General features: G+C 38.7%; 2 protein-coding genes across 6 annotated transcripts in view; one reads left to right on the top strand and one right to left on the bottom strand.

Annotated features, from left to right (window-relative positions):
• The window catches only part of COL9A1 (collagen type IX alpha 1 chain), a 97,399-nt gene extending 93,896 nt beyond the window's left edge, over window positions 1–3,503 (top strand). For both annotated transcript variants that reach the window (XM_006263154.4, XM_019496724.2), the window contains 2 exons: window positions 373–450; window positions 2,238–3,503. In XM_006263154.4, the coding sequence (XP_006263216.2) occupies window positions 373–450; window positions 2,238–2,422 (263 nt within the window). In that variant the 3' untranslated portion in view covers window positions 2,423–3,503. The remainder of the gene's footprint in view (window positions 1–372; window positions 451–2,237) is intronic.
• Window positions 3,504–5,884: 2,381 nt separating this feature from the next.
• COL19A1 (collagen type XIX alpha 1 chain) overlaps window positions 5,885–14,482 on the bottom strand; it is a 393,720-nt gene continuing 385,122 nt past the window's right edge. For all 4 annotated transcript variants that reach the window (XM_059730850.1, XM_019496735.2, XM_059730868.1 and 1 more), the window contains one exon: window positions 5,885–14,287. In XM_059730850.1, the coding sequence (XP_059586833.1) occupies window positions 14,151–14,287 (137 nt within the window). In that variant the 3' untranslated portion in view covers window positions 5,885–14,150. The remainder of the gene's footprint in view (window positions 14,288–14,482) is intronic.

The following is a 14,482-nucleotide window of genomic DNA, read 5'->3' as shown; positions in this document are numbered from 1 at the left end:
ATGCAACCTTAATGACTGAAATTGCAGAAGCACGTTGATATCTATTTGGTTGATAGAGCAAATGAGAATGTTTAGTCTGTGTCTAACTGCATTGAGATAGCAAGGTAAGGAGCATCTTAGAAATGTTAACAATAGTACATGCTTCTGATTTTGGCTAGTATTTCTGGGTTTCAAATGTGAAAACAGCATTTAACTGCAGTCATGGAGAAAATCAATTCTGGGGGAAGGATATTTTTGCAAAAATGCAAGTCAGGCCAGGCAGTCAGAGGTGCCTCTGAAGGCCAGTTTGGTTGGCTAAGTTGTGTTAAACTCTTGAGGCAGAAATCTCTTCTTTGCATAAACTGTAAATAACATGTCACTGGTTTATCACAGGTGATGCTGGTGAAAAGGGGGACAGAGGATTTCCTGGCAGAGGACCCAAAGGCTTACCTGGAACAACAGGCCTTCCAGGTAAATGCACTGGGTAGGAGGAAGATTAGAGGGAAAACAAATATGTAGCAAAATTAATTAAGAACTAATGTTTTGGTCTCTTTGAAAAACTGGAAATGCAAGTGTTTATTAAGAGAAGAGGCAGGTTTCCTCATGTTTTCATTGTAGATGAATAGCTACATAATCATATTGTAGATTGTCAGTTTCATTGTAGAGCTGCAATTTCATTGTAGATCAATAGCTACATATGCCAGAATGATGAGTATTTTATGAAAAAAGAAATAAGCCTGCTACCATTGATGTCAATTAAGACCTCTTTACATGTGCAGGCAGGCAAAGACACAATGTGCTCTAATGCACAATCCATACAATTGCACCTCCTGACAAGCCACAAGGTTGTGGGATCCAGCATAAGATCATGACCTACTGCTGGTACCGGGGGAGCCTGGGATTGCCATCCTAGGCTTCCTTTGCCCTGGCAATTAGCAAGCTCCTGCAGCTGCAAGTCTTGCAGCTGGGGCTCCTCGCAGCTGAGAGATCACAGCAGCTGCAGTTTTTATACCCGTGGGGGCACAGGCTACACATTCAAATTAAAGCTGGATAGAAATAACATTTTCCAGCAATAACTTTATAGCTGGCTGGCCCTTTTTAAGACACCATGATTAATTTGCATGTGTAGCCAATCCGAATTAATTGTGCAGTTAACCAGTAAGCAGGTAATTGTGCAATAGTTGTAACGTGTAGAGGGGGGCTAGCAAATGTCTGCAAATAAAAAATATTGAAATAATCAATTTCCAGAATGAAAACTACAAAAACACAACTCTTGCCCCAGTCAACAGAAGCAGCATTCAAAGCCTCCATTCATAACTTAGGATTTCAAAGTATAGGTTGTCTTTACTTTCTGGTAGTGAATTGCCATGTTATGCTACAGAGTATCAGAAACCAGGTTTTTCCTCATAAATGCAACATAACTGGCCAAAAGTGGCCAAAAGAAGACAAATCGGGCCATGCCAGAGCCAGTGCTCAGGACCAGTCTGGTGGGATGCTGCATGCAGTGGGCCCCCTGTGCCATGTGGCAGTACCTGTGGCATCAGGTCCAGCCCATGCACCACATGCAGCATGCACTGGCCCTGCACCAGCCCTGTTCATGGCTGTGCATGGCATGCACACATGGCCCAGAGCCTAATCTAGACTAGCCCTGGAACCAGTGTGCAGGGCCTGTTCTGCGGGGCACTGCATACAGCGCTTTCTCAGGGTCATATGTAGCACCTGAGGTGCTTGGCTCGGCCCATGTGCCACCTGTGGTGCAAGCCCTGGTGCAGAGGAGTCCGAGGCTGGCATTGGGAGCGCACTGCATTCAGCACCCGCCAAACTGGCCCTGCGTACTGGCTGTAGTGCAGCCTGATCCAGCGCACAAACTGACTCCAAGATCCTCATCCAGTCCATAGAGCCAGGTGAGTTTGAGATCCCTGGGTTAGCACACCAGCAGTTTCTGCAGCCAGCCTCACACAAGGAAGAGATGTGGTCAGAGTCAGGTCTGGCGCTGTTGAGTCCCTGCCCTAAGTGACTAGATACCCATTTATAGCTGGGTCAGCTAGGGACACCCTTTAGCACAAGTGAGGCTTGACCTCACATCTCCAGAGCTATTGCAAGATACCGTCACCGCTCTGCCACTACACCCGTTCTATGGAACTCATTGAGAGACAGTAAACACGGAGCCTCACAAAACCACTTCACAGTCACTTTGAAGAAGGGAGTTTTCTATGCTGTATGCTGCTGCATGTTAATGTGTATGTTCACTCTTGCAGGTGAACCAGGCAAACCCAGCTACGGTAGGGAAGGACGTGATGGGCTACGAGGCCCACCAGGTATAGCTGGTCAGCCTGGAGTTCCTGGTCCTCCAGGTCCTCCTGGTCCTCCAGGATATTGTGAGCCATCATCTTGCACAATGCAAGCTGGACAGAGAGCTGGTAAGAATGTGAAAGGGCCATGAAAGTGCAACGCAAGTACCAGGAAATGTTAGCATCAATTTACTACTTGCACATACAGCTGACACAGAGGAGAAACATACCAAACAAGGAAAACTTCATCAACCAAGGCTTTAATAGGAAAAAACTTTAACACTTTGTTGTACCATCTTTCAAATGTTTGTTGGCAATACAATTTGGAACAGTGGTGCTTTCAAAACTGCATGGGCAAGGCCTTTGGGCTTTGTCTTTGCCCTAGGGATACAAGGCAATTTTCAAATAAATTATTTTAAAAATAAAGGCATTTTTCAGTCATACCCCTGCCATGATGCTGTTCAGTGATATACTGGGCTTTAGGGCCAAGACTAAATAAAAAAGAAGGAATGTTTTTCTTAATTCATTTCTAGCTACTACTCCTTTGGGTTATATTTGTAAAATAAATTCCATAGATGCCAACTTAACTGATCACATCACCTTGTCTACATTCATTCTACCATGTGTTTGTTTCTTTTTCTCTACAAATTACTGTGATTTCAATAGTCATGGCTGCCAAGCCACACTGAATACCTTTTATGCTGTAAATCTTTGTAAATGTGTGATCATTATGAAGAAGTCATGTAGAATAATCTGTGCATAATGCCAGCTTTTAGTTTCTGCTCCAGTTTGTGTTGAATCCCTAATTTTGTTTGAAGCCTGTTCCATCTTGGGTCCTTCTGTGTAAAATCTAAGAAGGCAAGAAGCCACTGGTAAGGGAATTTTAATTCCCAGAAATAAATACGTTTTATAGCTCAGATTATTTATTTTAAAGATCTAAAATGACATCGCTGGTTGTACAAAAGGAAAAAAATAAATGATGTTTCTTAACCCCTTGCATGTTTTTGAATGAATGATCATATATGGTACAGTTAAAATAGATCAGTTAGAAAAGCCCCATTAGAAATGTCCAGATTCTGCCTTATCTACTGCGACTTCATTTTTAAAGAAATATGTGCAATGCAGATATTTTTGTTTCTTGCTATGTAAATTAAAGTATTGGTGTTTTGGAATATCTAACTTCCTTAAAGTGTTCTCTCTCTGAAAGAACAAAATAAAACTATCCTGATTTTATGATTTTTTCCCTATGTTACCCTTAGTTCCCAAAACAGTTCTAAAATATTTATGGCAACTGTCCAAGATGCTTATTATTTTCTTAGAGTCCTTTAATTTTTTTTGATTATGTTCAAATCCCTTAATATTTTTGTGACAGCAAATTAAAAAATGTAAAAGAATAATTTTGCCCTGAAAATATATAGCAATTCTAAAATAAAATATACTTAGCAGCTGCACAGTGAATCTCAACATTTCTGAATAATGTCTCTGGTGGGCAATAATGAAATGAGTTCCTATCAGGTCTTTTTATAACCAGGAATCTCTCCCCCAGGGGACAGTTTCCAACATAAACAAAAGATGGCAGTATCAGATCCAGCAAAACACTGAAACATGCTTAACTGTAAATATACTGACACAACCGGAGATCATCACTGTAGTGGTTACAATAGAGGAATGAAAGGTGAAGATGGTCTCTAGTTTTTGCAGCAGTTGCAATAAATCTCAACATCACATGGTGGTATGGCAATTATAAAACGCACCTTTTAGAAATGAATGAGGTCAAATACACCAAGTGGGTTCATAGTCCCAAGCAGGTCTGCAGCCTGTGGTGAAGATGTGTATAGGGGAATATCCAGTTCATAAAAGTACTTATGGGCAGGGACAGCTGTAGCCCTGTAAAGTGAAACGTTTAAACTGGGCCAGGATAAGTAATCTGTGCAGGTATAAAAATAAAATACAGAAGGCTGGAATGACCTTCCCCAGCAAATTCTGAAATACAGAGTAGGATAGCTTATATTTAAAAGACACTAATATATTAAAGAAGAAAGACTGAATTGTGAAATTGCAAGCTTCAAAGCAGCCAGTGTGCACCTCTGTTTCTTCTTGACACTGGGCTTCCTTATACTTGTATACACTTTTGCCTTCCATTTTCCTTCCTTTTCGAAAATCCCCTCTCATGGTCATCCTGTGGCAACAGTTTCCTTGAGAACAGCAGGCGATGGCAGATGCTTTTAAATGAGCAAATTCTTTGTGTTTCTTTCGTAACTGTTATTCTTCAGGCTCTGCTGAAACAAAACTTTCAATTACGAAGCATTTTGAGAATAAATTAATCTTAATTAGAAAAAAAAAAAAGCCACCATCACCTGCTGCATTAGGTGTATTCAAAGTTTACTTCTCTACTACTTTTTTGTGCAGTCAGAAAATGTCTGAACAGATCACTTGGGAAAATAAGTTTTGCTATTAAATGGATCTTTTAAAAAGTTGACAGATATTTTCTCGTGTACAATTTCAAAAGGATGCTTCAGTATTCTGAATGAGTATTGCAACTCTGGAGAGCATACGCTGCATTTGTGATACATTAGAAGGAAGCTGAATCCTTGTTTTATGAGCAATCCTCAACTATGGTGCCTTTGTAAAGAGAAACTTTAAGGAAGACATAATACGGGTTTACAAAATACCAAATGGTGAGGAAAAGGTAAATAGGAATTTATTTTTTACTCTGTCACAATACAAGAACTGGGGGGGCGGAGGGGGTCACAACGTGAAACTAGTAGGTAGTAAATTTAAAACGAATAAAAGGAAGTTCTTTTTAACACAGTGTGTAATTCAAGTGTGGAACTCATTGCCACCAGATGTTGTGGAAGCTGACAGTTTAGCCATATTCAAAAAGGGAGTGGAAAAATTCTTGAAGGAAAGGGGCATCAGTAACTATTGAGCCCAGGAGTTATGTCACTGTGTGACATAGGAGACTGGGCAAGAGGGACCCGAATGGTCCAACCCAGGTAAATGGCAATTCTTGTTCTTATGTTCTTGTAATATTTATTGTATGTATGATATTGTACTGAGTGGATCCAGCATCAGGTTTGAGGCACTCCATGTACACTCACCATTTAGAGACAGTTCGTTCCCAAAACAGTTTGTTCCCACCTTACCAGAACTTCTAGTCTTAATGGGTAAGCTAGACAAGGAATGGAAGGAGGGGATGGCATATAGAGGGTGAAATTATATCCTATTGGCCTACAGCAGAGCCAAGGATAGAACAGTTTTCTATACCATGCCCTTATACCAGACTATTGCTCATTTAGAGGCAGCCCCCAGGCAGCTTCCAGAATCTCCCTGGTCTGCCTGTTCCTCCCACTCCTTTCTCTGGAGCAGGAAGCTGAGGTTGAATGCACAGCCATGCAGGGGGAGAGGGGATGCAGGCCCATGGGTGGAGGAGATTGCACCTGTTGGGGTGCAGCGGGGGTGGGGGGCGGGGATCGTGCTCAAAATTATGTTGTAGAGGGAAACATAATTTAAGAATAGAGCACCATCCTGTGATATGTACCTTCATTTTCCTGTAGTTGCTCAGCACCTTAAAGAACATGGACCTTACAGACTCAAACAGCACTGAGGCTAAATTGTAGCTTCACCAACAAACTTTTATTTGGACTCTATTGGCAGAATAAAATGTGAAAGTTTACAGGAAAAAAAAAGCAAACAGAATGATTCCCCCCTCAAAATATATAACCATAAGAAATCAGTGGAAGAAAAAAAAGAATCAAATGCTATTCAGTTGCTTTTAAAAACTTCAGTCTTAAAATGCTGAAAACTTTCACAATTGAAGTGAACAATATAGGTTATAAAACATAAATCACATGTTAAAAACGTTATTATTACAACAAAGAGATTTGATATTAGCATTTAGGTTCAAGTCAGTGCAACATTCAAGTGAACAGCCTATGATGATGCCACCACATTTCTATTTTGGACCTAAGTTATAAACAAACTTCTAGCTCAAACACAGTAAAACAAAGACCAAACTCTGCCTAATGCATATGGGACTTGCACTGAGGACTTAGCAGTCAATATATACTTTGTTCACAGTTGTATGTAAGCTATGCATATATGTATGCAAAATGTACTTCTCCTTATTCAGGAATAGACAAATATTCTGACTTAAAATTGTAAGGAGGCTGGTGTGCACTTGGTTTTAGCAATAATGCATTATTCTGTCAAAGATTTGTCAGGTTAAAGGGATTTATTATTAATTTAAAAGAAACGCAGTTCACATATTAAAAAAAACCCAACCCAAATGTGATCACAAACAGACAATAAAATGAAAACATTATGAAACCAAAGAAGAAAGAGGAAAAACAAAGAACAGAACCGAACAAAAGGGAGTTCACAGAATCTTAACAAGAACTAATTTCAAAAAGCAGCAACCTTACCCATCTCTGACTTGCATTCTAAATCTGATAGACTCATGTGAGGTAAGACGTGTAGAAATCCCTCACTAACCTGAAGCATGACTGCTTCATTAATTGCACCCTATTAATTTGTTTGATTTAACTACATAAGAAATAGGTCTGAAATGGTGGTAAATTCTTTCTTCATTTGACAGACAAACTTAATGCTTTCTTATGACTAATCAAATTCAGGATAAAATCTGATTAAATTAACATTTCTAGCCTGACGTGATGCTCATTAGGCTATTAGCCCAGGGACTACAGCAGGGTAATGACACTTTCTAAAAGATACTCATTTTGAACAGGCACCCCATTACTGCCATTTAGTAGTATCTTACTTTGGTAGTGGTTTATGCATGGGTCCATCAGTTGGTTGTTTCCAGTGCAGCTTTTATATTTTACAAGTAGCTCATGCACCTAAAATGGCAGAGGGCAACAGGACAGAATTTGGCTGTCTTTCACCAGCCTGCCCCTCCCTCCTAAAAAGAGAGGCAAGAAACAATAGATGAAGCGAAGTTACTTTCCTAGGGAAAAAAAGACAGCAAGGAAGAGACTCTGCTTCAGAGACAACATGATAGATCTCCTTTAATAGCAACTAGCAGTTACACTCCATGATACTAGTACATATTGTGCTTGTAAAAATATGCTTTCAATTGCTGGAGTAATTGGGTGAAACATGTTTGCTTGACCTAATGACTAGATAGATCGTGGAGGTGATGGATGCATTGATGTTGATGCTGTTAATTATCCATGTGTTACTTACCTTCTTAGTTATTGCTTAAAATGAGCAGGACTTTGGGCAGAACTCTGTTTCACCTAGTGGATAACCACCATGCAGCTTGAGACTAACTCCAAATTACCTAACTATTGTATAGAATTTATTCTAGCACCCCTTTGCACATGTAAGGAATAGGGAGATGGTTGTATGTCTCAGGAGTGTGATGCTATTCCTATGTGGAGGATGGGGTTTGTCATGCTCCTACATAATAGTTGGGTAACCTCAACTTATTTGAGGTTGAAGCTGTATTTGGTAGTGCACTAGGTGAAACAGGATTCTACCTTTTATCTCTGTTAAAATCAGCAGTGAGGAGAAAGATGTTGGGTGCTTACAGACATGCGGGGGGGGGGGGGGGGGGGGGGGGGGGCTTTACTTTCAACTTGATGCACCCCTGCACCAAGCACAGTGCATGCCCAGAAGAGAAATTGCATCAGTTTGACCTGGCTTGCCCACATCTGTACAGCTTGTGCTTCAGTGGGGCTTTTTGGTGCTTTTATCTAATAGCTGATTGAATCTATTGACTGTGTTAGTTTAGCTCAACTCTTACCAACAGGAAGGCCCTTTTTCTTTTCATTGAGTTGGTCAGTATTTTTCAAATCTTCAATTTTCTTTCTCCTTATAGGATGAAGGCATCCTTTTCACTACATGTGCTCTTTTGTGAGTGCCTTAGATAATATATAGCATGAGCTCGCTGGAGTCAGTTGTTAACATTATTTTGAGAAAAAAATGAAAAAGAAATCAATAAGGGTCAGATTTACTATCCCGTGCCCTTTCAAACACTGCCAAGCTGTACAGTCTGTTTTTCTAATTTGGAAAAATTATACAACAGATTCAAATGTAAATACCTAAAGTTAGGCACTGACATGAATCCGTTTTTAGGCTACCAAAACAATACCTTGATTCTCAGATGGACCAAATACTTTTCTGCAGCTTCAACTAAAGTGAATAGAACCTCGGAAAATCAGTATGCAATACTGAGACACTGAAATACTGGCTGCTGACATCCTGGCTCCAGTGATGTAAACTAGCTACCTTTCTGCTCACCTTTGACCTCAGCATTGAAAATGCTGGCCGCTAGGAATAGCAAAATGCTTTCCATTTATCTGTGGCTGCTAACCTGATGTATTCACTTTCATGTGGACAAAGGGGGTGCAAAACATTCCCCTTCCCGTTTGATTGCATTAAAATGATGTAAATAGCATTGAAAGGTAGTGGCAAATCAGATTTTCTAATCCACATAACATGTGCACTGAAATGAACGAAAATATTACAAATGAAAAAATTAACAAGAAAAGAGGTATAGCATTTATCAGTGTGACTGTGCTGTGATGAATTCAATGACAGCTAAATGCTATTTGAAAATAAGATTTAACAATAAAATAGTGTGGGCCATCAAAAACCCTTCAAATATGTGAATTGAAGATGAAATATATTCACACTGACAAATTCAGTAAATACTTCAATGCATTCACTTTCATAAAACAACAGACTTTCAGACTCAAAATATCAAGAAAAACATTTATAGATTACATTCGGTATACTCATAAGCTTATTTTGGTCTAGTAATATGAAGATATTTTTAGCAAACCAAATTTATACACGCTTTCTTAAATTATTTTGAAACTTGAATTTTCCATGTAAAAACTTTTTTGACAAGTGGTAGGTCTTCATGAGTCATGCCAAATACTGCAGATGGAGGCAGATTTAAAAATAACAGCTCGTATGTCACACTGCAAAGGTTAATTTACACTACTTGGCACACTCAGTATATAACAATATCTGGTAAAAACGTAATTGTCAACTTTTGTCTTGCTTCCTGAGACACTTGTAAAGTTTGAATAACAACAGTATTATATCATAGCAATCATTTTTATTAAATTGGACAATGCAAGAAACTTTGCTGGCTTGCATATGTTTGGAAAAAAATAGGTGTATGCATATATAAAGCACTCACTTCATATTTTTTCATACAACTTTTATATGGCAGACAACATTTACAATGATAATAAAAAGGGAAAAAAATCAGATGATCAACACAGGCTGATCTGAAAAGTAATCTCTCACCATTGTGACGGTCAGAAGTGCTAAGGGATTTTAAGAAATGCTTATCAATGAGATAAAAAGCTACTTATCATGTAGTCTTACCTATCAGGTAAATATATTTATCTTGCATTTGTCAGTCATACATATGATCATCAAATATACCGAGAACATTTATAAAAAGAGAAATCACCCCTAACAGTATGCTATGAAAACATAATGCTTATTTTACTGCTGAAACCAAGTACAGGTTATTTATACAAAATTATCAAAGCATTAAAATGTTAATGTAAAATAACATAAGTAAAATGAACTGCTACCTGATTTTACAAAGCATACTACTCTAATGTTTAGTCGTTACTTCAACAGAATTACTGCTCCATTAAAGATACAAACTGGATAAAACTGATGTCTGAAAGTGACATGTTTTACTATAGATTCCCCTGCATTTGTTGCATATACAAAATACACACACACACACACACACACACACACACACACAAATATAAATTAAGTCGTTAAGTCATATAACCTGAAAATATACATGAAAAACAGTATTTTCTCAAACAGTGCTCTCTAAAAATAAACTGTAAATTGTTTAGACTCAAAGCCAAAAGTGGAAAATGTGGCACGAGACTGAATAGGTCAATACTGCACTGTTCCTGCCCTGAATGGTTAAAATTCTGTCTCTATATTATCATTCACACTAACGTGTTCTGAACACCATCGTGTGGACAAAAGGAGGTATATCACAGGCTCTGAACAGCTCTGAAAGGCTTCGGCATAAAATCAGCCACAGCAGCTTTATTACTTTCCCCAAAACTAAGTTCTATATGCAGCTTAAGAAAATTCCAAAGGTATCTTAGTAATGGTGTCAGTGTAGAATTTAAAATACATGTTAATAAACGGTGACAAGAAATAGAAGAAACTCATGCTGGTACAGGCTAAATATTCTGAAACTTAGCTAGAACAGTTTAAAGGGCCTTTTTTCTTACATTATATTTCATTAATATATTTAACCTCTACATTTTGTCCCAACTCAGAAAAAAAATACCTTGTGGCAGTGCAAAGATAATCTCTTGTATTTAATTTTTATAACAGTTTACTATAGTACATCTTATGAGCCAAACATATACATGAATTGGTGTAGAAAATAAAATATTCAAAACTGCAAACAGATTCTAAAAATAAAACCTGAAAAATCAGAAGCAAGTTGCAGGCCATATTCTGCTCTAAGTTTTAACAATGCAAATCTGGAGTAACTCAATATAAAATAAGAATGAATCCAGAATGACTCCATTCAATCCGAATGCAGAATATGGCTCAGCATCTTCAAAATGCTATGAAGATACCTAATATAACTAAAATACTCGCTTTCTCGCATGAGAAAATTAAGTTGGGTTTATAACAAAATGAAAAATCATTCATTAAAGACATGACATAAATTAATCATTACCAACAAAGTCATGTGTAGATAGCTTCTAAATGTTCAAATAAAAAAATTTAGACCTCTAGGCAAAAAGAGGAAAAAGGCATTTGTAGGAAATGTGTATGAAAAAATAATTTTCTTAAAATATATAAACCACTCTGATTTCCAACAAATTCAAGTAAATTAAGTTAGAAACTCATGCTACATTAAGTTATAAGATTTCAGAGGTGCAGTTCAGTTAGCTAAAAGCCCAAAATATACACATAACACCAAGTAAGACATATATCTAGGGCATTTCTAGAAAGGAAACAATCACATGAATATTCTAATCCTGTCATTTTCTTAAAAGACCATGCCCTTTTTGGTATCATTACAGGAAATGAAGTTCAAGACTAATTTTATCAAAAATATTTAAAATATTTTAAATAAGATTTGGAATCACAAGAGAAGTAAAAATAAGTCAGCTTTAAAAAAATACTCATGCCTGGCCAGCAGTTTGTTAACTAAACAGAAAGCAAACAGGATAATTTCCTCTGGGGGTTCTTCACTGGCTTCAGTGGACTCATGACAGTAGAGAATCTGGCCCATAAGGTCTTGGTGCATTTTAACAAATAAATACCCCATTTCAGAATCTGCCTCAAATCAAGATATTCTTACTAGGAATTCTATTCCAAACTAATCCAGGTTTATTGTAGATTCCCTGAAGGCTTCCACCATTCAGCGTCCTTAATGCCCATATTTTATTCAAAAGTAAAAATAAATATTTTTCTTGATGGCTCTTCCAGAGTTGGAAACTCCCAAGTTCTGACAAGAGTCCCCTGATAGTTGTAGATCAAGACATTTAATCTAACAGCTCAATTTGTATTTTACATCAGTAGTTTTCAACCTCTGGTCTGTGTACCCCTGCAGGTCCACAGACTGTGTCTAAGGGATCCACGAAAGATGACTATGATCAATCAAAAGTATGTGAATACCAATTCAAAGGAGTCCACACCTCCTCAAAATTTCGAAAGGGGCCCGCACCCCCATATGAAATTTTTTACGGGTCTGCAAATGAAAAAAAGGCTGAAAACCACTGCTTTACATGACTAAGATCATAGATAATCATGCTGATGGGAAAGATCACTCTGATGGTATTTTCCATCATTTTAGGGCTCTACATCAGAGCTATCTGTGCCTTGCTAACAGCAATTTCTGTTGCCAAAACATGATAGCTTCAACTTCTTATAACCTTGTAATGACCTTGTCCTTGGAATGACTGAGGCTGGGGTTCAGATGATCATCTGTTTCACATAAACAAAAGTGTACCTTAGGCCAAAAAACCCAATCAACAAGAAACAAACAACTCACATAATAAATTTCTTTTCTTCATTAATCCTACATGTCTAAATTTCTATTCACTGATGAACCTTTGCTAAATTGTCTGCTTCCTAAAACTGCTGGAGTTGCAGCACCTTATTCCAGGTTGTCATTTAGTGAAAATGTCTACCATGGTGAGATTCACATAGGATTTGCATTCTGGATAATTATGTCCCATGTCCTTTGCCTTTCCAAACTGAGGTTTCTAAGCCTCTCTTTCCATCCAGTTAATCCTTCTGGTAGTCACCAGTGCCTGTGAATTTTGCATTCTAATATTCCCCTGTTCATATAACCTTTTCTGGCATATACTGTTAAAATGTGAAAATGTCATAAAGGAAATAAGATCTATGAATGTGTCTGAACCTGATTATAAAGCTTGCCTCACTGACTCCATTGTTGTCTAAAATGGAACTAGATTCTAGAGTGAAAGGCCTTTCCTTCACCAGTAGGCACAATGCCTGTCTTTTGGATTAGTGTTAGTGTTGAGAACCAGAAGACCACCAGTACATGATTATAGCTGTGGTTGAATACAGTTTCCAGCTAGGAATAACAACACAAGAGTCAGAAGACTGGCCATCTCAGCTTTATACACCTAGGGCGTGTCCCCACATACAGGGCCATGTGCTTGCAGTGACAAAAATAGCAGGGGCACAAATCTGTACCGCTACTTTTTGCCACTGCGCCCCTCCCCTCCCCCCGCATGTGCGCTTTGGTGCGGGGCAAAATGCCCCACTTCAGGCAAACTGCCCTTTCCCCAGCTCTCCTGGTTCCCAGCATGCTGGAGAAGTCAAGGCAGAACTAAAGGAGGGGAGATGCTCTGGCCAGCAGCCACAGCGTCTTCCTGGAGGACCAAACCTTTGTGTCGGCTGGTGCATGCTCCTGTGGTGTGGTGCTGCGCTGCTTTTCTTCGTGGCATTTTTTTTCCTACCGGGATTTCCCAGTAGCAAATTCTGCCCCTGTACTACAAATCTGCAGCATGGGCACATTTTAACATGCCCAGTGTCTGGCTTGTGGTGCCACAAAGAGGTTTGCAGTGCCACAAACCTCATGTGCCTGCATGTCTGGATCTGGCCTTAGGGGTAACTGAATGTGCCAGTCCTGAGCTGGATTAACATTCATTTAATCATACAAAAGACTTTTAGTAGCCACACATGGTGAATATCCAGACAGTCTAAAACCAGCAAAATGCTGCATGACAGAGAGGAGATCATAAGAAAATCATTATCTCCACACTTTGCTGTCAAGGATATGCTTCAAGTGACCTTGAGTATCCTTGTTTTAAGTATAAGCATAGTTCAGCAGGATATGGGAACCTGTACTGTTACTTTCCAAAAGAACGGGTAACATTTCATGTGAACAGAGTTCTCCAGAAGTCCATCTAAGAGCCTAAACTTCAGGATTAATGTGAATTAAAAAACTTTAGGAAAACTGTAGTTTTACTCCACTTCATCATCATAAATAACAAGGTGAATAAAATCAGTTAACAAGATCGTAAAATTCCTGCTGTTTTAAGATCAGCAAACTCTAAGAAAATAACTTTCTGTGGAAGAGAAAAGCTCAAAAGAATTATCTAGACCTACTGTCTTCCCTAAACCAAAAAAAAATTAAAAACAGAACACATGGAATGAACTCAGGAAAATAAATCTCATCATTTCTTATCATAACTCTGATATTGAAATTAATATAGTAAAAGGCTTGATGTAAGTGCTCTATAAAATGTCTATAAACTATACAGAATAAATTGACAGAAATACAAGGATCATGAAGGTTAAAATGATTCATAAAGAGAAATAAGGTAGAAACATGAACCTAAACGTCTCTGAATGAGGTGTTTATTTCCTACTTGCACGTGGTCGAGCCTGAGATACGTGGTAGTAACAATCTGCTGGGTTGCACCTTCCGATTGGCCCCGGAGGCCCCTGTGGACCTGGAACTCCAGGAAGTCCGGGTGGGCCTGACAGATTGATGGCTGATAAAATAAAGATAGTAATTAGCACTGACAATACCCCTGTGCAGATGGTGAACAGCAACACGTCACCAAAAGCCTGCTCCTTCACACCAACTAAACAGCAAGAGGCAGGAGTGCTCAGTCTGACCTCATATTGAGGGCTGACCTCTAACCTATGCAAACTGGGAATCACTCAGTGGAAGACCATAGAGTCAC

This window comes from Alligator mississippiensis, chromosome 1 (genome assembly GCF_030867095.1).
Source record: "Alligator mississippiensis isolate rAllMis1 chromosome 1, rAllMis1, whole genome shotgun sequence".
In the NCBI taxonomy this organism is placed as follows: Eukaryota; Metazoa; Chordata; order Crocodylia; family Alligatoridae; genus Alligator; species Alligator mississippiensis.
This window is presented reverse-complemented; position numbering and strand designations above follow the sequence as displayed.